This window comes from Apteryx rowi, unplaced genomic scaffold (assembly GCF_003343035.1).
Source record: "Apteryx rowi isolate R43461 unplaced genomic scaffold, aptRow1 scaffold_60, whole genome shotgun sequence".
NCBI lineage: Eukaryota > Metazoa > Chordata > Aves > Apterygiformes > Apterygidae > Apteryx > Apteryx rowi.
This window is the reverse complement of record NW_020450872.1, coordinates 1,138,533-1,162,007: the sequence shown is the minus strand read 5'-3', so window position 1 is coordinate 1,162,007 and position 23,475 is coordinate 1,138,533. Positions and strand designations below refer to the sequence as shown.

At 48.2% G+C, this 23,475-nt stretch overlaps 1 protein-coding gene across 2 annotated transcripts in view; it reads right to left on the bottom strand.

Annotated features, from left to right (window-relative positions):
• IGSF3 (immunoglobulin superfamily member 3) overlaps positions 1–23,475 on the bottom strand; it is a 77,677-nt gene that overhangs the window by 28,922 nt on the left and 25,280 nt on the right. Inside the window, exons 2-5 of one of the 2 annotated variants that reach the window (XM_026083354.1) lie at positions 6,953–7,363; positions 4,679–5,072; positions 4,191–4,198; positions 2,541–2,990 (exon numbers count right to left, since the gene is read on the bottom strand). In XM_026083354.1, coding sequence (XP_025939139.1) covers positions 2,541–2,990; positions 4,191–4,198; positions 4,679–5,072; positions 6,953–7,363 — 1,263 coding nt within the window. The remainder of the gene's footprint in view (positions 1–2,540; positions 2,991–4,190; positions 4,199–4,678; positions 5,073–6,952; positions 7,364–23,475) is intronic. The other variant, XM_026083355.1, reaches the window with a different exon arrangement.

Below are 23,475 nucleotides of genomic sequence, written 5' to 3'. Positions count from 1 at the left end.
TCCAGCAAGTGCCTCTGCTGCCCTCATCATCCAAAGGTGTCACCATGGCAGAGCTCTGGGACATGTAATTACTGAGAAAACAGGTCAATCTTTGGGATTAAAGCCTCCTGGAACATGTTCAGTGATTATCCGGGAGAGGAAAATGAGGCTCAGAGGGCCGTCCACTGAAGACTGCTGCATCTCATCCTCACATAAGTTGTCACATACTGACTCTGCAGCAGCTCCTCTGGCCAGGTAAGTGTGTTGTGAGGCCCTGCACAGCAGAGATTTCTGGCCCTAGGAGGCCGATTTTATTTCAAGACCAGCTGAGCTTGTAGAGTTTTATCTCCAGTTAGCCTGGGCTTAATGAAAAGTACTTCTCTTGACTGCCATGCAAAAACCAAATCTATTCCTCGGGTCCTCAACACAACAAACATGCTCATGGCATTTGGGTTAACACATAAAAGCCCTTCTTCCTGAGGCACTTGGTATAAAAGGAGGGAAGCCATGCATGAAAGCAGGCAGATTTTTGTGCAAGACCTGCCTACAACAACATGTCAGAATCCCCTCATTCAGCTGGCCTCACGTCTACAGACTGCAGCATCTGCCCCCCTTTCTTCCCAACCACCCAGAGACTGAAACTGGAGTTCAGTCAGTTCAGACAGTTCACTGGAGTTCCCAGAAGCTCAAGGACATCTGGTTTCATCCAACAGCCAATCTCTCTTCTGGCTATTGCTTCAGAACCACAGAGCAGGAAGATTTACGGGTTCTAAAATAATCTGTGCTGGTTCAGCTAAAGAGTTTCTTACCCTGGCAGACTGGCAAATGATTAGATCTTAACTTGAAATGTGAGCGTCACTTAAATTTACTGCATTTTTTACTAGTGCTTTCTGTAGCAATAAACCTCCCTTACTCTTTCTTGGCACATTTTGTTCAAGTTTCTCAAAATGCTTTACAAACATTAAGCAGAACAAAAAATATCAGATTCAGCAGCAACAACAACAAAAAAAATCAACATTTTCTCTATTAAATTTCGTGGAGCTACTTCAGTCTTTGATTGTTACAGGAACAGGACCTAGGAAACTTCTTAGGACTTGACAGAATGTGTTCAACAGCCAGAGATTTCTCAGGGACAAGGAACGGAGGGAGAAGGAAAACTGTCTTTTAACCACATTTTTTGAAACTGCTGGGAAGTTCTGAACATCTTAACTTTCAATAAGAGTGAAAGTGATGCATTTTAAAATTTGATCACTTAATTTGTACTCCCTGTTCTACCCCCACAAACCTCCACAAGTTGCAGAGTAAAGAGAGTGGATACATAGACCTATAGCAGGCTAAATGCCACTGACCTCAAGAGAAAAATGCTGTTCAAACTAGCTGAGAACCTTCCTTTAATTTTTTACAAACTAAAGTTCCTACCTGCTTTCAGAAGCTGTATAGCAATGATTTCTAGCTCTAGACAGGGCAGCCTCTGAAAGAAGGTCAAAAGTAGAGGGGAGGAAAGGAGGAAAAAGCAAGATTTTAATCAGAATATGATATGACTTTAACATCTGGTCTCTCAGACATCTTGCCAAAGCTTACGATTAATATTGCGGGGAACCAAAAAATCTATCTCAACTTTTCAACAGTGCGCACCAATTGTTTATAGCTCTGGCATTCTGCAAATTAGTGGCCTCATAGGAACAGTCATCAGTTCTTCAGTCTCCTGCAGAGTACTTTGGGAACCAGTCCAGGACTCAAAATAGCAAGGCCTAAACTGGACCCAAACAATTCCCAGGCTATGCAAATCCCCTAATGCCCTAAGTGCCCTCTCTCAAATCAATATGGTTTTAGTGTATTTGAAACAGAGGTGCTCTGTCAAAGCAAAGTACTGGCAGCAGCGATCCTGACTTCTAGTTCAGCTTGGTCAATGGACTATGGCGTAGTCTTGGGCCAGCTGCTCAAGTCTCCAGCGCAGAGGCACTGAGGACCATCCCTGACCCACGGCTCCTGTGGGCTTCTGATGTTGTAGGAGCTGCTCACAATTTCTGGCGGTCCCCGTGTCTCGTGAGTGGAGGTTTCGCTCTCCTGGTCTAACAAGTGGAGGTAAGGTTTACCTAGGGTCCACAAGGAGACTTCAGTGCCCAAGGATTGCTGATGGGGTGCTACAACCCTATTTCCCACAGTCCGTCTCCAGCGCCACGGGTGACATGGTGCCCTCTTTCAGTGGGCCAGGAAGCATTACACTGCCTGCTCACCTACTGGTTTCTCTCCTTGGAAGGATGTCGGAAACACTGCCCCTCTCTTTAGCTATCCCCCATCTCACTCATGTTACGGCCACCCCTCAGATTTGGCCTTCAAACACAACAACACATGCAGTCGTTTTGCACCAACCTACCCAGGAGCTGTGGACCAGGGTCTGGCTGCTGGGCGCCTCCTTTTCACCAGCAAATGTGGGAGAACTGAGAGCAGCAGGCATCTCCTGTGCCTCACCCCTGCCCTGGGCATTTGCAGGTGACACCCGGGGGGGCTGGGAGGCATGGGGAGCATGGCCCTGCACCCCCCGTGCCTCGAGTACTCACCCAGAGCAGTGACAGACACTGGCGTGCCAGCGTGCCGCTCCCCAACCATCTGCCACTCCCCATCCAGTGTCCGTGTCCACTCTGCCACCCGGCACTCATAGTGGCCCTCGTCCGCCTTGACACTGTTGAAGATCTCCAGGGTGAAGGCACTGGGCCGCACCTGCTCCATCTGGATGCCCCCGTAGCTGCTGCGCTCAGCATATGAAGGGCCTGGGTGCAGGGTGCCGTCCCGATCCAGCCGTACAATTTCGTTGCGCCGGTTCTGCTTGTCCACTAGCTGCCAGGTGACTGAGAGGCGGCTTTGGAGCCCAAAGCCTGAGCGCACGTTGCAGCCAAAGCGCAGGCTCTCACCCTCCAAGACATTGCTGGCATTGTTGGTTATCTCCAACGAGATGCTGGTCTCTAAGGAGAAAAACGCATACACACAGGGGAGATGATACACACTCACTACTCCTCAGTCCGCAAGAAGGACACTGACGTCCCAAGAGACTTTTTACCAGGTGCAGGAAACTGCCCACGCATTTGGGTCCAGGCACATCTTAACTTTATGCATGACCACATCCAAAAACAGCTTGTGGGCAGCAAGCTACTCCTGGTGATTTGCACACTCAAACCAGGTGTAGGCCAAAGCTCGCTCTCTCTCGCGCTCTCTCTCTCTCTCTGGCTCATGAGACACTGACGCATCTTCTGGTTGCAGGTCCAAGACGGGATCTCAAAAAACTTGAGGGAATTTGTGTTGCCACATGCACTGCATGCAACCGGCTCTGCCAAAAAAACTTCCAACTCCCTGGGCTTCCCAGTTCATGTCATTCTGATTACCATCTTGCCACTTCCACTTCCTGCAACACCTTTTAGGAGAAGCTCTCACAAACTCCCATCACTATTAACACTAGAGGTAGCTATCAGTGTTTGGCAACATCAAAAAAAAGGGTGTCCTGAGCTTCCCAGAGATGTCGAACTTTACAGCTGTTTTTTCAGAGATACTGAGTGCTGGTTACTCCTGTTATCTTCCATCGGAGTTTTGGACACTTAGCACCCTTGAAAAATCATCGCATTTGTTCCTAGAGCTGGTGATTTATGAAATTTCAGGAATGAAATCTGTCATGGTGGCTTTGTCTAGAAGTACTGCATTTCAGACAATTGTCCAGTGAAAGATTTCTAACTAGAGTAATTTTCAATGCCAAACAAATGAGATCCAACACTGGTAAGAGAGAAGAGAATTAAAATTTCTTTCAGAAAAATGAGGAGGAAAAAAAAGCTTGAAAGAAGGGCTGCATTTCCCTACAAAACCAACAGATAGGATGTAAACACTACACAATATCCTCTCACAGATATTCCTTTGCTCGGTCAAAATCCACTGCTAGGGTAAGTTGGACAACACTTCCATGGTTTGCCATGTCAAGTCTATTTGAGTTTGAGAGAGTGAGACAAAGAAGGCATGAGTCAGTGGACCCTTTCCTACCACGCTCTTATTTCTGTATTTACAATGTTCATCTGACAAACATAAAAGGCATTCAGATGAGCTTCTGACAGGGTTGTTTTCACCAGGTTTGGCAAACACATAGTGACCACAAGAGACCTCTGTGCTGAAGAGCAAACCTACGCTTGAGGAGCATGTGATTCCTGGTTTCTCCCAGCATAGGGTACAACCCCAGCAACTGCAGAGGAACAGTCTTGCAAGATGCCTGAACAACAGCCACCGAGACCTCTCCAGGAACCCAGCAACTCTTAAGACACAGACAAGCAGGACTCCCCATTAAGACTGCTGAATATTTTGGAGCTCCCAGCTCCCTGCAGAGCAAGGTGAGGAGACAGTATGATAAAACAACCGAGGCTGTCACATGCACTTTCCAGTCAAAGCAAAACTGCCAGCTTGGGGCAACTACCAAGGTGTGCTCATACTTCCCACCTACGAACCTAAACAGCACATACCCCTCTTTCTCCACTGTCCCCTTCCCCTCATAAAAAAGTCTTGTCAGTTAGGATTTTTAGCCTCTACAGCATACAAACTCTTATCCTCCCTTCTTCCCCTGCTAAAGTTTCACTCAGGCTGGGCACATCAAGGCCTCACAAGCCAGTTGCCCCGCACAGCAGGGACTCTTGGTAATGGCCCCAGGGCAGCATGGGCACATCTCTACTTACTGAGCGGCAGGACAGTGATGGGGATGTTCTTTGGCCGCTTGCTCTCCTTGTCGATGAAGTCCCCTGTCACGGTCTTCTCCCGCTCAGTCACCCGGCAGTTATACTTGCCACTGTCCTCAAGGCGGAGGCGGTAGATCTTCAGCACAAAAATGTTGTCACTTTCTTTGGCCACCTTGAGCTGACCCAGGGCCTCACGCTGGGCAAACTCATTATTGAGCACTGGCACAGCATTGGGCCCCAGGCTGGCGATGAGGGAGCTGTTGAAGGCCCAGGAGATGGAGAAGTAGCGGTCAGGGACGTTCTGCGCCTCCAGGATACACCGAAACTCCACTGGCTCACCCATGGTGTATATCCGCTTCTCCGTCTCCAGCCGAACGCTGAACTCCTTATCTGGGGAGAGATAAACCAACTCACATCAGTGTGGCCAAAGCACACCTGGAGGGCCAGCACACCTCATGTGAGGACCAGCAACTAACACCACACCTTCCACAACTCTGCTATATTTACAATTTGCTGCTGTGTTTCTCCCCTCTCCCTGTGCAGTCAACATCCCTTGAACACGTGAATATGCAGGTGGAGGGATCAGGGGCTTGCTTTCACTGTGAAAGCCGAGTCCACCCGTAGCACAGGAGAGGCAGCTTGCTGCTCAGCATGGAAAAGCTGCAACACCTCCCCAGCCAAAGTGGAAGGGAAGAACTGCTCATTTTTCCTCAGCCTTTATTAGTAGGAGCAGCTCTGCTGTGACCGCAGCAGAAGAGCACTCTAACGAGGGCTCTGACTAATGCAGTCCTCTGAAGCAGCTGCCAGCCCACTGAGACAAGGCACAGAGCACCAGTGGGCTCAGCACACTGCAAGTGACAGAGCTTGGCAGCCCTGGCTCCTGGCCCCACAGAAAACGCTGCTGCTTATTCTGCCAAGCGTCCCACAAGGGTCAAGCCACCACCACTCACTAGCGGAGTGCCTGCCCCTTTTCTAACTGCTTTTAGCTGAGGATCCAGTGGCATTGCAGGATGGTGATCTGGAGCCTTGTCTTACTCGTACTCTGACCACCTGGCCAGCCAGGGGTTGAGAGGCAGGGACTTTGGGGATATTAGAGAAGAAGAAAAAGATCAGCTAGGTTTTTAGATCCTTAGCAGAAACCTGCAGGGCTGGCTGGGAGAAGGATTTTGACTTGCAAAAGGGTCTCATGCAATATAGAAGTGTTTGCTGAATGTTTTAGTTTTAGTTTCTGCCTGTGTCACTCAATCTCCTCACTTTTCAAAACTCTTGTTGCCTGTGCCAGGACCATGTGCTTAAGATGTATGTTTTATCTCCTGTTTCAGCTTCTGATCTTTGGCAGTGTCAGGAGAAAGGGCAGAGCAGCTGCCACCCAAGCTGCCTTGCTGGCCCCAGTTCCTCCTGGTTGCTATTCATCTGCATCTTCCCTGTTCTCAGGCAGCCCACAGGCCATCCTTTAAATGGTTTCATCCAGAGCTCCTTCCACCCTGGCCTTTGCTAGCAGCCTCCATAGCAAGGTACAAGGCAGACAAGGGAGCCTGGCATGGGGCAGCTGCAGGCACTTCCTAGGAACCTGCAGAGGTTTATGCCTGGCCATACCTATCAGTATGGCCAGGCATAAAAAAAAGGGGGCCCTTCCCCACCGCAAAACATGGTTTTGCCCTGCCCTGGCACCAGAAGGGACAGAATCAGGGTGAAGAGGGATATTCTGTGATAGAGGACATTGCTAGTGCAGATCCTCATCTCATCAGTGAGAGGCACACAGCCATGGTCCAGGGAAGTGAGACATTTCAATAAGAAATACAGAGTGAAGGTAGCCTGTCTGGCCCCTTCTAGGTAACCAGCAGTGATGGACCTCAGAAACCCTTCTAGGAGGGGTTGCTTTCCAGGGTGTACCCAAGAGCCATTGGGATTATCTCAGCAGACCACAAACACCCAGAGTCTACAGAGAACCATAGTATGAAGCTGTCAAGCCCCAGACCAGACACAGCTTTCCCCAGCGCTGCATTAAGTATGCAGGACTATGTAACAGGAACCTAATCTGACCCACAAGAACTCTGTAACTGGTCTTACAGCCTTATTTATTTTGCTGGATATCAGCACACACACAAGCAGCAAGGCAATGCGATATGCATCACTTACTGCTCCGGTCAGTACCCAGGCCTCCCAACAACAGGTATCACACGCAGCCCCCTTCTCCACTTTCTCACAACAGCATTGCTTCGCTTATCCCACCACCCAAATGAGCAAGAAAGAACAGAGGAGGCACTGACCGGTGGCTTGGACGTTGACGATGGTGCCCTGAGAGCGCTTGCGGGTCATGGCGTACCAAGACTTGTCCGGGTCCTGGATCCACTCAGCTGCCTCGCAGTAAAATTCACCTTGATCTGACGGGTGGAGGTTGTAGATCGTGAGCTTAGAGGTGGTCTCTCCCACTTTGTCCAAGCGAACGTCTCCCGTGGCCTGCCGCTGGGCATAGGTGCTCCCGGCCCTCAGGACAAAATCACGGCTGAGGGAGATCACTTCCACGGGCGGCTCACTGCCTCGCTGCCTGTACCAGGTGATGGAGACGTGGCTGTGCTGTGCCGTGCTCTTGGACACTTCGCACTTGAGCTCCAGGGAGTCACGCTCCACCTTGTTCAGCGTCTGTGGCACGGCAGTCACGCGCAGCGAGTCAGGGATGACTGAGGCAAAGGGGGCCGGGAGGGAGAGAAGGGAGCAGAAACACAATTTTTGAGTTAGCGACTCCAAAATGCTGAGCCAAGGGAGTGACTAAAGCCTGGATATGTGAAAGTAGGGCTAGGGGAGAGGTTTCTATTTACTGCCGTAACTAATCATAAGTCATAGAACTGCAAAGCCCTATTAGGTCACATCTAGCCCCAAATAAAAAGAGAATCATCCCCAAAGACCTTGGGTGAGAAAGACTGTTACCAACAGTATATATTCCAGTGCTTTGCTTATATTTCTGCCCAATGGCCCCAGCTACCACACAGAGTTTTTCATCACTCTGCAAAGGTTACTATTGCACAGCTTAATGCATTCACTTCACACCAAGTATTTCATGATGCGCGGCCTCACCTTCGGGTTTGCCTCCCCTTCTTTCTGTGCCATCACTCTGTTGTATGCCCCTGGCTATGCTTAATAACCTCCTCTCCTTCCTCCTCATGTCTTGCAGACACTCTGCTAGCCCTGGCTTGGGTCTTCAGCCCCTTAGTCACTGTTTGGCCAAGCTAAACATATTTAGTTCCTTTAATCTTCCCTCATAAAGAAGTCAGGAAATCCAATTCCTCTTTCCTTTATTTACCTCCTTTCACATTTTAATGACCCTCTCAGGCAGAACAATGGGGTTTCTACATTCGGAGGGAGCTGGCTCCTTTGAGGGCAGCAATGCGATAGCAAAATGCCCAGTGCTTGTTCCTGGGACATAGACACATCAAGGCATTTGGTAATAAAACTGCTGGTTACATTTCAAGTTGATTAACCAGTGAAAAGAAAACAAATGCCTTGAACCCAGTATGAGCTGTACATGGGGCACACGGGGGGAAGAACTCTCGCAGTGAAGTCACAGGGGCAAACAACCAGCTTTCTGAGGAGGGGAGAAGGCAGGACACAGCACGAGCACCGCAGCACCACACCAGCCAGAAAGCCCTCTTGCTCCCTCAGATGGATGCCTTGGGAGGCTCCCCCTCCCCTCTGCCATGTTGCACCCAGGGCAGTTTCAGAGCTGGGCACATTGGTGCGAGCTGAAATGCACAGGGATTAATGAATCCCCCCCTGCCAGCACGCCACACTGGTGCTGGCGCAGCTGCGACTCTGCCTGTCCAGATTTGTGGGCAGTAATGTCCAGGAGAGAAAGGGATGGCTCAGTCAGATGGGACCAAGAGTCAGAACTCTCGAAATCCCAGCACGTATTTTCTGGAAAGTCAGAGCCTTCTCCTTTACTTTTTCCTGCCTCCTCTATGCAGTATACGAGTGGCAGTGCAAAAGATCACACAACTGGATTCACAAAGAGTGAACAGCTACTAAAATCAGGAGGAAAAAAAAGAAAAATTGCAGCAGCATCTGTTTGCTAAAATTAAGGTACTGTACTCGCAAGAGGTTCTGTCACAATTAGACAGACTTTCTTAAAAAGAAAAAAGTGTTTCTAAACTTTGTTGTCTCAAGAAACATCACACTGAAAAGAATCATGTAAACCTCCTCCCCATGTCTGCACACAAGGCAGACAAGGCAGCATCACTGAATTTGTTAATGCCCACAGTGCCACCATGTACTGGCAGAATATAATTAACATATCTCTGAACAGTTGCATTGACAACACTGAAGGATTTGACAAAATTAGTTAAGTTGCCAAAAGTTTCATCTGTTTCATTCAGGCACTGTTACAAAAAGTGAAGAGTTGCAGTAAAGGCAACCACTGGAATTATTTATGGCAGAAAAGTCAAAACAGAAGAGGGGAAAGAAAAAAGCCACATGATGGAGGAAATGAGAGGGAAATCTTCCCTTGTCCAGCCCAGATGGGGACATTCACTTTTACCAAGAGTTCACTACCCAGGGAATTTACTGCCGCAAGCAGGGAAAGTACCTGGTAGAAAACATTTACATAGCAGTCATTGCCCCCGGTCTCAGCAGCCACATCTCCTCTTCCCTCCCTTCCCCTCATCCTCCTCGCCCTGCCGCCTTACTTACTGCCCACCAGCTAACAACCTCAGGCCAATCTTCCAGGCCTTACTGCGCCCATCGGGAGTCCGCCTCGCTTTGCGTTTCTCTCCTTCCCTCCGGCTCCAAAGTGGTGGCGACAGCTGGCAACTAAACCTCCTGACTCCTCCATGATGAGATTTAAGTTTCTCATTTAAAACCTCTCTGAATAATTTCCAGAGCAGTGCAGCTCCATTCTCTCTGACCTCCAGCCACGGTCTCTTATAACTTTTTCTTATATTATTTAAATGAATTAAGTCTGATCTTCATCTTGCTTGAGTTACTTTCCCACTGAGCTGCTTCAAAGGCAGAGCTCCCTACACCAGCCTCCATACAACAACTTACGGGGTGAAAACAGCTAGAGAAAGAAGTACAAGGACAATTCCCCTCTGCCAGCCGGAAATGCAGTCCCAGTCCCCAATACCTCTCCCTCCATCAGTCCCGAGCTCTATAAAGACGGCATGCCCATCCTCCTTCCCCAGTCTGAGAGCTCTTTGTACCCCCCGTGGTGTGTACCCCCCTGTCAACAGCACACCTCAGCCCCATGCAGCAGCACTGCTGCTTGCAACTAAGACGGACAGGCAGTGCACTTCTTAACACAGGCACGTCCCTGGCTCCGCAAAGCGAGCCACAATATGCTTAATTACGGAGCGTAAACCTGGCCTGCAAGTTGGAGCCACATTCTCCTCATGAAACACAGCACACAGTTCAAAAATTGAGCCCCAAGCAAAGCCCCCACAATAGCAGCTGCATTTGAAAGTGCTTTTGGATCCCACCTCCTCAGCGGGAGAGGAGGACGGGAGAGCCACCACCACTCGGCGCTTGCTCAGCCTTTCCAGGGGCTGGTTGCAAACAGATACATACACAGTTTTGCCAGCTGGACTCATGACTTCATTGTTTCCGGATCCTAATCTGGCTGGAGGGTTAGCATCTTTTATACACGTGTGCAAGCTATTGCAAAATACATCCCTGGAGGAAAAAAAAAAGGTAGAAGGCAGTGGTGTTTTGCCGAGGGCTGTAATTTTACTATGGCAATGCCTGACACACTATCTTGCAGTCTTCATTTTTTTTGGTAAAAAATTCAACCATATCCTCTCAAGTAGATGAATCAGTAAGATTTTTTCAGGTTGCATGCAGGCTCAAGGCAATGATCTTGAATTGGTTTGGTGTGAGATTACATTTAGCAGGTCACCGTCATAACCAGAAGGACTGGAGACCCACTCTCTAAATGAAAGCCCAATTTCTGCAGGATGAGATGTCACGAGGGACAGCTAAGTGCTTTGAATTGGCTGGATCAGGGGGAAGGCTCTTTGTTCAACACCACTGCTCTCATGCTTGGCCAGCGATGCACAAGCAACTTTTTTAGTTACACTGCAAGAAGTATCTAGTGTATCAGGTTGGGGGAAGGGGGGAGGAGAAAGGGGAAAACGCTACTCTGAAAATACATGTGGAACCACATCACACCTCATTTCAGGAACCTGATGACCATTTCATTTTGAATGCTCTGGAATATCTGGGGCTCTCACAGAGCAAACTGAAGTCTGTCTGGTCTCATGCATCAGCTGAACTCCCCGACTGCTTTGGAGTGCAAAGCCTTTACCAGCGAGAAGGCTATAGGTATGACTTAACACAGAAAGCTGGAGCAGGTTAGGCCCGTAGGTCACAAAGAGAAAAATAAGCAGGGAACTCTGCAAAGGTACTTCTCAGAGCATGACATCACATACTGAGAGGCGCATATCCAAAGAGAAACTTCTCTCAAGCCAGCTGCCAGGCTCAGGTTTCAAGGACGCCAGTTCACATATCCAGCCTCGGGGACCTGAGCAACTTCCCCGCAGAGTTTACCTGGGTGCCCTAGCTCCACTGCCTGCCAGTATGCTGCAAAGCCGTATCCCAGCAGCAGCACTTGTCTGACAGCTGTGCACTCTCCAGACTTTCTAGGGTTTCGGGGGCCCTCACCATAGGGCTTACACTGCTGCAAGCTGGGCGTTGTGGGAAAAAGTGTGTGTGCTTACCTGAAGAAGTAGGGGAGGCCCCAGTGCCTCCTCAGCCCACAAATCCTGCATCTCTGATGTGAGGACATCAGTCTGAGAGAAAACCCCACTGGAACCTTAGCTTCCAGCTTACATAAACTGAGCTCAAATTGAAAGCAATGGTAAATATAGAAGAGAGTTGTCATTGTGTAAACTGGAGTTTGGCAACACCTGAATAAGAGCTTAGACCAATGCTGCAAGACACATCCTTTGGTGTGCTCTTTCTCTTCCAGCTACTGCTTGGTTCTCCTCCCGTTTGAACGTGCCATTCAGGCAGCCCGTCTTGTGCATCCCCCAACACCCAGTCTTGCCTCCTCCTCTTCCCCAATGCAAGTCCATCCCTGTGGCCACCTTGCCCAGTCCTGCAGCTCTCGGGCCACCCAACTGTGTCTGCAGAGCTCGCCCTTGCCAGCATGCCACTGTTTTGGTGGTGGTTAGCCAAGCAGCGGGAAAGTACCCGCCTGGAGCAAATCTACTTGCTACCACCATCCTTGAGCCCATTTCCTGACATTGGCCAGAGCGAACAGCATCAAGCCTTTACTTACATCACTTAAAAAGCAGCAAGAAATACAGTATTTCCTACCAGCCCCCAAGCCACAAGCTGCTGCAGAGGCCACTGGGATAGGAACTCAGAGGTGGGTGGGCTGCAGTACACAAACCGCCCAAGTTTTGAGAGCTCATGAAATAATAAATATAAGAAGTGTTGCCACTAGAGGGTGTCAGGACCCAGCTAGGGAGACTCCCAGTGCCCCGCTGCCAGGAGGAGGAGAGCCCCTAGACGTTCTCCCCAGTGACCGGTCCCAAAAGGCATGCCCTCCTAGGGAAGCCTGTCGACACAGCTCCAGTCACATCTGCTTCAAAAAGACACCTCAGTAAAGCGCAAGCGATGAGCACGCTGTGAGCCACATCGAGTACTGATGGATAGGAAATTCAGGCATTTACTTTCAGGTAAGGAACTGGCTGAAGGTTTCCCAGGAAAAAGGGGGGAGCAAAGCCTGGAGTTCCCAGCTCTGGACTCGGCGCACACCAAGGCTCTCCAGCATGCTCTCCTCTGAGCTGCCAGCAACCCAAGGGCCCTGCTGCATGCTGCTTCGCACAGACAAAGGTAAGACCAGGGGTGTCCCTTGCTTTGCACAGGCTGGCTCTGGTTCTTTCCCAGGTATCCAAAGCCCCTATGACACCTCAGCGACAGGTAATCAAAGGTCTCATGTGATGGACACAAATGAGAGAGCTACCAATATTTCATCTGCTTCCAAGCAAAGCAAAGCAGCAAACCTGTCTGGGATACTGTTTGCCCGAATTAACAATGCATGAGGAGTGACAGAGCTGGGAGCCAAAGGCAGGAAAGCTCTCTAGCTTCAGTCTGTAAAACAGTGCTGTAAAAATCACTTATCACCACTGTAGCCTTACACTGTAGGCAAGCCAACTTATACAGACTACCCAGCACAGCAGGGCCATCCCAGGGCCACTCTACAACAAGGAAAACCCACCAGCCTCTACTTCCCTTGGGTTTCCTTACTGCTTTTACCCTCCAAAACACTTCAGAGGCACTGTACAGTGCTATCCTATGTCCCCAACCACCCATCTCATACTGTCTGGATAGAGCTAAGTTTGCCAAGCATCAAGTGTGAACTATTTAGGAAGAACAAACACATGCACTCCCTGCACCCAGGGAGTTGCTTTCTGCTGAGAAATACTACTCGTATTTTAAAGGGAATTAATGTGAGAGTTATGTTTCCATCTGCCCCATGACATCTTGTTGCCCTGCAGGGATCCCAGGGCAGTGCCACCAACCTCCTTCCCTGATCCCTCTGGTTGTTCCTGCAAGACAAGAACAAGCTGCTCAAGACGAGCTGTGATGCTAACACCGCCAGTTCAGAGAAGAGCACTGGCAGGCAATGAATGACACCACTAACAGGAACGCAGGCGGGAGTGCCAGGCACAAGGATTTAACATTTCATTATTATCCTCTGCAATCTGCTATCCCTTCTGTGATCACCAGCACTGTCCCAGAGGGCACCACCACAGGAGCCTCACTATGCCACACTACCCATTACCAGAGTCACTGCATCTGCACCCATTTCTCCTTAAAACTAGCAATACTCTTTGCCGTTAAAGCAAAAGAGGCTTTGTTTGTCTCTAGTGCAGAAAATCAACCACCAAGTTTTATTGGAGCCAGGCAAGATGCTGCCACTGCCTTACAAAAGTCAAAAGTGCTGTGGGAGGAAAGAAGGGGAATCTGTCATCAGTCTGCTCTGAGGCAACAGAAACAGCTGGAAAGGACCTGCCTTCTTCCCAGCCACAGCAAGCTTTTGGGGAGCCATGATCCTTGTCCCTCCTGATGCCACTACTGATTTCCATTCATTACAGGATCCAAAGACATGTGCATGCGTGTGGCAAGAGGAAAGGGTAGTGATAAGGAAGGAAGGATATCTAGATTAGCAATGTAATCCTCTCAGACTGCATGCCTGGCAATTAGCTGTACATGCTGATCCATACCTGCTGCAGCACACCAGACACCGCTCCTCCTACCTAGTCAATCAGAAGATGGGGTAATACCTCCAGCAAGGAGGAAAACACATGCTGTGTTATGCTGTGAAAGTGACAAAGACCCCCAAATGTCACCTCTGCAAGCAGACAACACTGAGATCATGCTGTTGGTAATGTCCCTCCCTCACCTTAATTTTAAATCTCAGCTAAAAACTCACAGGTCACGGGGGAAAACAGAGTAGGAATAAGCAAAAAGCTTTGTTCCTGCTGTTGCTACTTATAAGTTTCATGCACTGCCCAAGGCCCTACCTGTGACCAGAATTTGTGGGGGAGCAGGAGAGAGGAGAGGGGGAGATTGCTGAGAGCTCCTAAAACAGTAAAGTGCAAGGTTAGCTGGAGAGGAGAGGCTAAGAGAAAACTACAGGGGTCAGGTTTCATATGCCAAACTTGGTTATAGACACGGAGTTGAGTACCTTGACTCGTGACTGCTCTAGAGTATATCAAGCCCACTGAACATCCAGCAGCTGGCAGATAGATGCTGGAGGACAGAGAAGATGCCTGCCCTGCCTTCATCCAGTGCTATTCCAAGGAGCACAAAGGGGATCATTTCTCCTTGCATACTCTCGTCAGAATATCCTGCCTTTACTTTTATGCTAGTTACCTGTACTGTGCAGGTGTGCCTGGGCCCAGAGAAGCAGCGTAGCTGGGCAGAGATGCCTGCCAAAGCAGCCAGCTCTCACAGAAGTTGAACTATTACAAAAAGACCCAACCTCCAGGAGGTAGCAAGACTTGCCTGTTACTGTCCTTGCAAAGTGCTTTACGAGCCTTGACTGAGAAGCGGAAAACATTCACCTTACATGTTCCAGGAGCCTTTGCTTGGATGTGCAGAAATGTTTCCAAACAATTTGAGACACACCACTCGCAAACATGCATGTTAGACCTCCTAAAGTGGACAATCAGATAAACACTGAAAAAACAGCATCACTTTGCAGTAAGGGTTCCAGTCACTGCAGCAGGGAGGAGGAAATGCTCCCCAAATCTGTGCTGTCATTAACAGGACACCAAGAGAACAGCATTTTTATGCAAGTTAACAGGCCACAGTGGTAACAGTTCTTCTGAGTGGCAGCTCTGTGCTGTGCAGTTTGAAGACATGATGCATCTTTGGCAAGGCTAACTATGAATATGCTTTTTGTCTCAGGATCTCCTGTTTCCAAGTAGTACAGAGCCCAGAGAGATGAAGTCTGGTTGGCAAAGGGAAATGCACATACTTGGCACACAGATTCTCCCAGGTTAGTGCTGGTCTGGAGAGCAGTGGGGTCCTTGACCTATTTCCAGCAGGCCACAATGGGATGGTTAAGGAGGAAAACCTACCATCCCCAGAGATATGTTTGCTATGTGTGGGGGGGTGCACATGGGGTCTTCCCCTCTGGAAAGTTCATCAGGTGTGGAGAGCACTTAAAAAATGGTCTCTGTGAACTATCAACATATAATAATTGGCTTCTGATACCACAAGGAAAATTTAAAACAAGTGTTAATAATTTGGTTGGTTTGGGAATTACTTTGCTTCAGTAAAGCCCAATCTACACTGTCCTGCCTGGGAAATAAGGATGGTTAAAGACATTTTCAAATGAAAGGCAGCTGAAAGAGGAAAACAAAAACAAAATAAAAAGGCAAAAAATCCATGCAGCTTTTTAAAAGGGTAGTTCATTACTAATTCAGTTGCTGGCAAAAGGCAACAGGGGAACCAAAGAGTTAAATAAGATGGCATAGCAGTTGTTTCACAGCAGTAGTAATAAATCCTCAGATTACAATAGTATCCTTGTTTGTACATTAACGACTGGTTGGAATGATTTTGTCGAAAGAAATGCATCTCTCAAAGCAACCGGACGAGTTCAAACAGCCAGTGGGAAAGGGCACAGAAAAAAAAATATAAATAATGCAGAAGAAACAGGAAAAGAGAATCAGATAAGAGATATGTAAATTAGAAATCAGGTCAGCTTTCAGACTCGGGGCCTGAAGTCCTCGCACCCTGCAGAATCCGTTAGTCACACACCCGACCTGCTCTGCACGCTCGTTAGGGATGACTACTTATGCTCCCTTGGTGTGCAACAGGAGAGGATCCCGTGGTGCAGCCTGCTCTGGCTCCAGCAGTGCCCAGCGAGGAGGGGAGGCTCCCTGCTCCCGAAGGCACCCCTGCACTGTGCCGGCCCTGGCTGCCATGAGCCGATGTGCGCGCCCTGCAGCAGGCCAGGATACCCTGCCCCATTTGCCCACTTTCAGGAGGCACCCGTACACCCTGCTGCGGGGTTGGGGCACTCACAGCACCCCCAAGGCTACACCACCAGCAAGGCACGAACAAAAAACCCGACAGGAGCCCAGGGCTTGGGGGCGATGAGAACAGACACACACAGCCCTAATGCTGCTTCAAACTCCCGTTGTCTTCGATAGACCCAGAGTAGCTACAACTTTCCCAGGTGCTTGCAGATGACCAAGGGCTTCAGTTTCATGAGAAACGGTATCTGCCCTCCCTTTTGCACCAGGAGATTTGGGGGATCCTCCCTGCCCCTTGAGCACAGCAGATTCAGTGCACTCCCCTGAGCCTCCTTTCACTGATGAGCAGCAGCTGCTCCTTCAAATTTCTGCCCCTTTTTCCTCCACTATTTCCAACATAGCATAGTGGGAGCTTGGGAGAAGGACCATTTATGCCTCCTTCCCTGGTTTTGCTATACCCCATCACCTCTCTCGCACCCCTCTGCTTGCAGCTGAAGCAGCTATAGGGAGCTGGGGAAGAAAGACTCCTGCTAACAAGCTCCTTTTTCTCTCTCCACCCACCCAGTCCCAACACACCCCAAGGAGCATCTGGTTATTAGGACAGCTAATTTAGGTGGAGAAGTTCAAGTGACCTCATTAGAAAAGAGAAACAAGAAAGGGGTGGTATGTGAAAGGAGAAGGAAGCACCCAGCAGGGAGAGTCATCGTTTGTTCATTAAGCAAAAATTAGCCGGAGCATGGGTGAAGTAAATAGCGCTGAAAGTATCCACTAAGATACAGGCTGCCTGAGGGGCAGGGATGCTCAGGACACAGAGGTGCCCACAGAGCAGGGAGACCCCGGTGAACAGGGGGGCAGAGAGCACAGGCTCTCCATCACCCAAGCAGCAGGAGGGACAAAAACCTTTAACATCCACCCCCTGCCACATACACACAGACACTCTTTTGCAACCCTGCTCTGAGTTAGGTGCTCTCCAAAAGAACAAGCAGGCAAGCCGACCTGCAGTCAGCACGCCTTCACCACACAGAGTGGGAAAAAGGCACACTGTGATGGCAGAGATGACACCCAAAGGGACATGACAGGGTGGGGAGGGGGTGGCACAGCCAAATGAAGTATCTTATAGGCTGTCCAGGTAAGAAATGTCTCCTGGTAGACAAATAATGGTCTCTTCTGCTGAACTATGATACCCTTCTCTGGAATAGGGAAGCTTGGTCTTCATGACAGCTTGAGTTTCCCTGCTCTGTTCTCCAAGACCTTAAAAGATGCAAATTCTCTTTCCATTTGGTATCTGTGCTTTATGGTTACAATACACCCTACGATGCACTCAGCTCTTATACAGGCCAGGACCCAAACCAGAACCAGAAGAAATTCAGACACGTTGTGGTAGCAGCCTACTCCCACTGCTTTCCTGATGGTAAAGCTTGCACGTCGCCCTGCGCCTGGCCTGTCCCTGGCCGTGGCGTCTCTGCCTCCAGCTCGATTGCTGAATGAAATATGGCTCCAGCACCGCAGCGCAGAGCGCCTGCACCAGCCGTCTGCCCACTCCCCAGCATGCCTCCGGCCCATGCAGATGAGCTCTCCCCAGGATGCGGCCAGGGGAAGGCATTTGGGGAAGACAGCACCAGGTCACAAACTGCCCTAGACAGCATGGTGCATTTGGCTGCCCACCTGCAGAGGCAATAACCTCCAGCAATGAGCCCAGGTGAGTCAGCCCATAAACCTCTCTCCCTCTGGCAACTCTTGCTAGATCTCCCTCCCTCTTCTGCAGGCTTGCCTCTGTAAGGGTTTAGTGCTCCCCCTGATCCCGAGCCGGCTCCCGCAACTTAATGCAAGCTCCTGAGGGACTGCAAGTACAAGGGTAGAGCACATAAGCACGCACCTCTTTCACCGAGAGTTAAGCTGATGTGTTTTACTTAGCTCACAAGTGTTAAGAGCATGAATGTGGGAATCCACCACAGCTCAGCTGATACAGGGCAACCTATTAAGCCCCCATCTCCCTGAGCCCTCAGCATCAGCCAGGGAAAGTAAGAAATACCTAGCCAACACAGAGCCAGGTAGCTGACACAACTTTTGCTAATGTAACTTCTCTGAAGCTGTGTAAGCAATACTGTCTTAATTTCAGCTTCAGAGATATAAAACATAAAGAAATGATAGACACGGGAAGCTTACAAATCCTCTTTTCTGCAGTTTTTTAAAAGTCTTATTTCATTTAACCTTGCATACTCAGACAGGCAATACAAACAACTGAATAGGGAGAGCATCATATAGTATCATTTCAAAACAATAAAAACGCATCTCAGGCCATATTCCCAGTAGCCTATAATATTGTTTGTTGTTTTTTAGTTTTTTCAGGTGGGTCACCCTTCTCAAAAATCAATTTTAGAGGAGGATTCTCCTCTACTTCAGTTAGTAAGAGTAGTATCAACACTGCAGAAAACAGCAGAGCTGTTTTCAGAGATTAGCATTTGTGTTTCAAGAGGCCAGCAGAGAACATAGAAGGTCAAGATGTGCATGTGAGAGATGCGTTTCCTTCATTTACGTAATAACGAATGTTTTGAGACCTTGTAAGTTCCTTCTTCCCATCCACCAAGTACTTTCTGAGATCTCCCCTGTCCCAAATATTGCAAAGCACAGGACTAGAATTTCCAAATGATCCCTTCTGGCCAGTAAATCTTTACGGTCAGCAGCAGTGATTTCTTTTTGCCTCCAGTGGAAGATAATACAGACTTAGACACACTCAGAAGAGGATTCCTGTGAGTAGCATTTTTTAAACTAAGGAAACTTGAGGCTTCCAAACTGTGATCAGGGTCCTTGTGCTAAACGCAGCTACTGCAGCACAGTCTGACATACAGTAACTAGAGAAGAGGAACATCATGACAGCAGCAGGAGTGCACCTTGCCTCATACACAAGTCAGTGGCTGAGCAGGGAAACCAGTGCATGGCTCCAGAGCCAGCATTTTGGATCTCATACCCTGATGCATCCATCCCCTCCAAAAACTGCTTTCCTACTGAACACACAAGAACAGAGTATTTCAGCTCTTACAAGGTTGAGACCGTCTCTTCAGAAGCAAAACACTGAAGAAAACTCAGAATTAGGCTTTATTTTATACTATAGCCCTTAATTCCCATTCAACCCAGGTCTGGATCTTAAGTTTCCATGGGAAGACAAGTTAAATTGCTGCATCAACAGGGAAGAAGAGACCAGAACTAAATCTTCATGTGTTTATCTGAGAAGATTCCTGAGAAACAGATGGTGATAAACAGGTAGATGACAGAAAGTTTTGAAATCTAAGAACAAAAAAAATCCCTCATACAAACTAAGAAAGTGGAAATCTGCTCTTCCTCTAACAGTCCTGTTTAAAGCATAGAAATTGTTTATAACATATACCTCTTCACCAGACAGGAAACCATCTTCTGAGTCACAGGCAGCGTGAGCTGAAGGGAGCTAGAATGAAGGATATTGGTTCTCGAGATTTCCAAGTTACCTTCTTCCAAGAAGGTTCTGGCAGCTCAAAGCCATTGTTTTGAAGCTAGCATCCCTGTGATGACTGAAAGGCAGGATCTGGCTGACTCCCTGCTCCCACAGGATGGAGTCTGAGTTCTCCCAACCATGAAGAACACCTGCTCTCCTCCTGCATAAGAGGCTGTGGAAAGCAGAATTGCGACAAGCAGTGCAAATTCAAATAGTTGACAAAATTCTGCCAGATCAAGGTAGCATGGATAAATGAAGGTAACATCCATTTTTGCAAACCCATTTTCATAATGAATTTCTTTCTATTGTAGTTCTACAGGCCTCTTATGCATCTGACGATGACAACCTCTCTTCTTAAAGCTCTTCATGCTCCAAGCTTCTTCCAGTTTGGATGGTGGTGATTTGGGGGACAGAAGGTAAGAAAAGGAAGAGGGGAGTCCACCTACAAAGTGCTGTGCTTGGAAGTGCTCTTGAGAGAGTGTAGAGAGGTCTGGTCTTGCTCCAGTGTAACAGTCAGCTAGTCTGGAAAAGCTACTCCGGCATGCACAACCAGCTCACTTTCTCCATGAGTATGCTTGGCATCTTTTATGTTGAAGTATTTTATATATACAGTTATCTTTATATTCACCAATCTGGACACCTCAAAGCACACCGTGCCCCTCCACTCTCCCCCTTCCCTCATACCACCTTCTCTCAGACCTTTGTTCACCTCTCTGGTTATCATCCCAAAGACAGATGGCCACCATCAAGTTGCTCCCTCTGCAAAGGGGCACTGTCTGCAAGATTCAAGCAGCTCTCCTCCACGCAACTACAGAAGGGGGCATCACTTTTCCCTACAAACTGTGCTTTGTTTGAAGGAGACTAGGAAGACAACAGGGCTTCTTGAGGCAGTGGAGAGAGCGGTGAGCAAGGATCGGTCAAAGGAAATGATGATGATTCTCCACCACAGAGCACTGGGCTGTCCTGGCAAGGCCAGTGAAGAAACCCTTTTGCTCACCACTTCTAAGGCAGCAGCTCCTAAACCAGACAGGGAAGAGGAAAGGACTCACTCAATAGTTAGTTCTTGCCTTACAAATTATACTCTCAGTGTTTTTGTGGCTTGCGGGTAACTCATTTCACAGAGATCAAAGCTCCTGAATGCTCTCGTCCATGAACTTCCTCCAGACCCGTGGCACAGGCCATCAGCAAAGCCCTCCTCGTAGCTGCATCCTGCTGTAGCCCTTGGATCCTTGATATGGTGAGGCAGGAGTGAGGGGGTGCAACAACAGTATCCAGGAGCAGCCTCCTTCACTCTTCCCCAGCACCGACTTCTTCATGTAAATACAACGAACTTGCGCTCACCACCATTAAAAGCTGGACGGCAGCATCAGTTTCAGGAAGAGATGGACACTTTCTCCAGCTTCATCGCCACCAGCTGTTTGTCTACCTCCTCCCGATTGCAGTACCCTGCTCATTAAGCAATCCTAGTGAAGAGAGATGCCCTGCAGAAATACTCTCTGAGCCCGCAGGGGAGATGTACGCCGCTGCCACTTACAGACGGAAGGCAAAGGTTTGGGGCTTGCAAAATACAGGTGGGTCTTCTAGTGCTCCAGGTTTTCCAGGACCTCCTCAATTATGCTTTGCAGTACAGAGGCAGTGGGTATTTTAAACTAAGGGTTCAGGAAATAAATCCCACATTCAAATAAACCAAAAAAGAGATGCTTTTGGTGCACATATCAGTAACCCAAAAGTACAAACTATTGAAGTAATACATTAAAACAAGCCCAAAACAGCACAGAAAAGAATAAGCTAACAAATAGGAAGTTTCCACGATGTTTCCAGTGCAGGATCAATATCACTGACTCCTGCAGGATCCTGGATTTTATTTATAGCACTTCCAGCTTTCTACCTGTAAAGCTTCTGAGCAAGAGCCAAGCACAGCTGATATACTGCTGTCCCCAGATCTCCAGACAGCTTCAATTTTCCAGTCAGTGCTTGTTTTGCCATTGCATCAGAGTGCAAAAGGCTTTGAGAGCTGCCCACTTCCCAGCTGCTATTCACTACCCTGTAGGCAAATGGCAAAACGACCAGCATGAGGCATTTCACTTGCCTTGCAAGTGTTTCTTGGGCGTGATCCCAGAGGAGGTAGGCTCTAGAGCTTAACCGGCCTTGACAGCAAGACAGACATGCCCAGGGACAGCAGCGGATACTCTGCTGGTTGCCATGCGTTCAGTAGGCTGGGGAAAGCATAGCGTAATGGAAGTATCTCCAACTCATATCAGCCTGAAGACTCTTGAATGGAAGGAGGGAGAGAGAAGCTCTTCTCAGCAGTTACAAGAACAGGGAACCTCCAAATGTACTGGACTCCTATTAAAGGCAAATATGGGAGATCACTGAAAGATGAGAGACTGTAGGATGGGCCTCTCACTAGAGCTGTATCTTTGGACAGTATCTTCTGGCATTTCTACCTTTCATATCAACCTCTGGCTGCTAGACATTGTCAGGCTAACATGATCTTACAGACACTTAAGCTTCAGGAGGAGACAACAAGCAGATGAAAGAAGTTCCTGCAACATTTCAGCCTCCTGTGTTTCATATCCAGAATTGTCACTGACTCTCTGCCTCAAGTTGAATATGCTCAGCACCTCAGTTTCACCATGTCTGATACAGAGATAATGACTTGACTCACAGCACCTGTAAAGTTTGAAAGTCCAAGATCTCTCATGCAGAGGAGCTATGGTATGCAAATAGAGTACATATTGGGATCCTGATAAAATACTTAATCATGCATCACCCTCACTCTGCACTGTCTGTGGAGGAAAAACTTCTCACAACTATCTCATTCAAACAGTTCTTTTTTTTTTTTTTAAAGCAAGTAGAACTGGAAGTCTAAACAGAATTTGCAGAATTATGACCAATTAGTCAATGCGAGCAATCATCTCATTACAGAAAGCAGAGCACACCAATGGCAGACAATCAGAGGAGATTAATTCTTTAACTCGTGGCAGGTGCATGGACCCCACAGCCCTTTAATACTTTCTCTCCTGCCAAACAGTGGGAGCCTGGCTGATCCCATACTGGTGTCTCCTAGTACCACCTTGGGGGATGGGAGTCTTCTGTTAATACAGCCTCTGTGCATAGCCCAGGATCCAAGAGATTAGGCTCTGTTCAGGGTGTTGGCTCTCCAGAAGCCTTACCATTCTACCTTACCTGAAGGAAAGGCAGGATATTGCACATCCCTCCACCAATGAAATGAGACTATGGGATTACAACTTGAGTGTGTGCACCTGTCTCCCATCTAATTTTAGAAAGTATCTATTACTTTGACAGTGGCTAAATACCTCAAACAAAATTTGAGAGATGGGTAGCTGTCTCAGAATAGCTAGTTTCACAGGTTTCATGAAGTAGCTGAAGATGTAGCAGAGATACCCACCATATATTAATATTCTTCTGAGGGTAACAATGCAATGTTCACTCAATCCTTAATTAGACACCAAAGAAGTCACTTGGAAGAGAACCATGGGAATATTCCAATCACAGAACAGCAATGTTTGCACTTTAATAGATACCTAGGAATTGAACCATGAAGCAAAAACCACAGGAAACCAAGCTTCACTAGTTCATCTGCTCACAATTTTTCCTCTTTCTTTTACAAAAGAACTCTTATCAAAACTCAGCACTGATATCAGTACGCTACCCTGTCTAAGACTGGGGACCCATTCATCTGCTCAAATAAAGAAACCCACCAAAGATAGACTCAGGAGCACTGTCTTGTACCACAGCTAGGACATCTCCCCCTGCTGTGCCTATCAATGTTTTGTTCTCTGTAACCTAGACCTTTAGAATGGGATAGTTTTAAAGG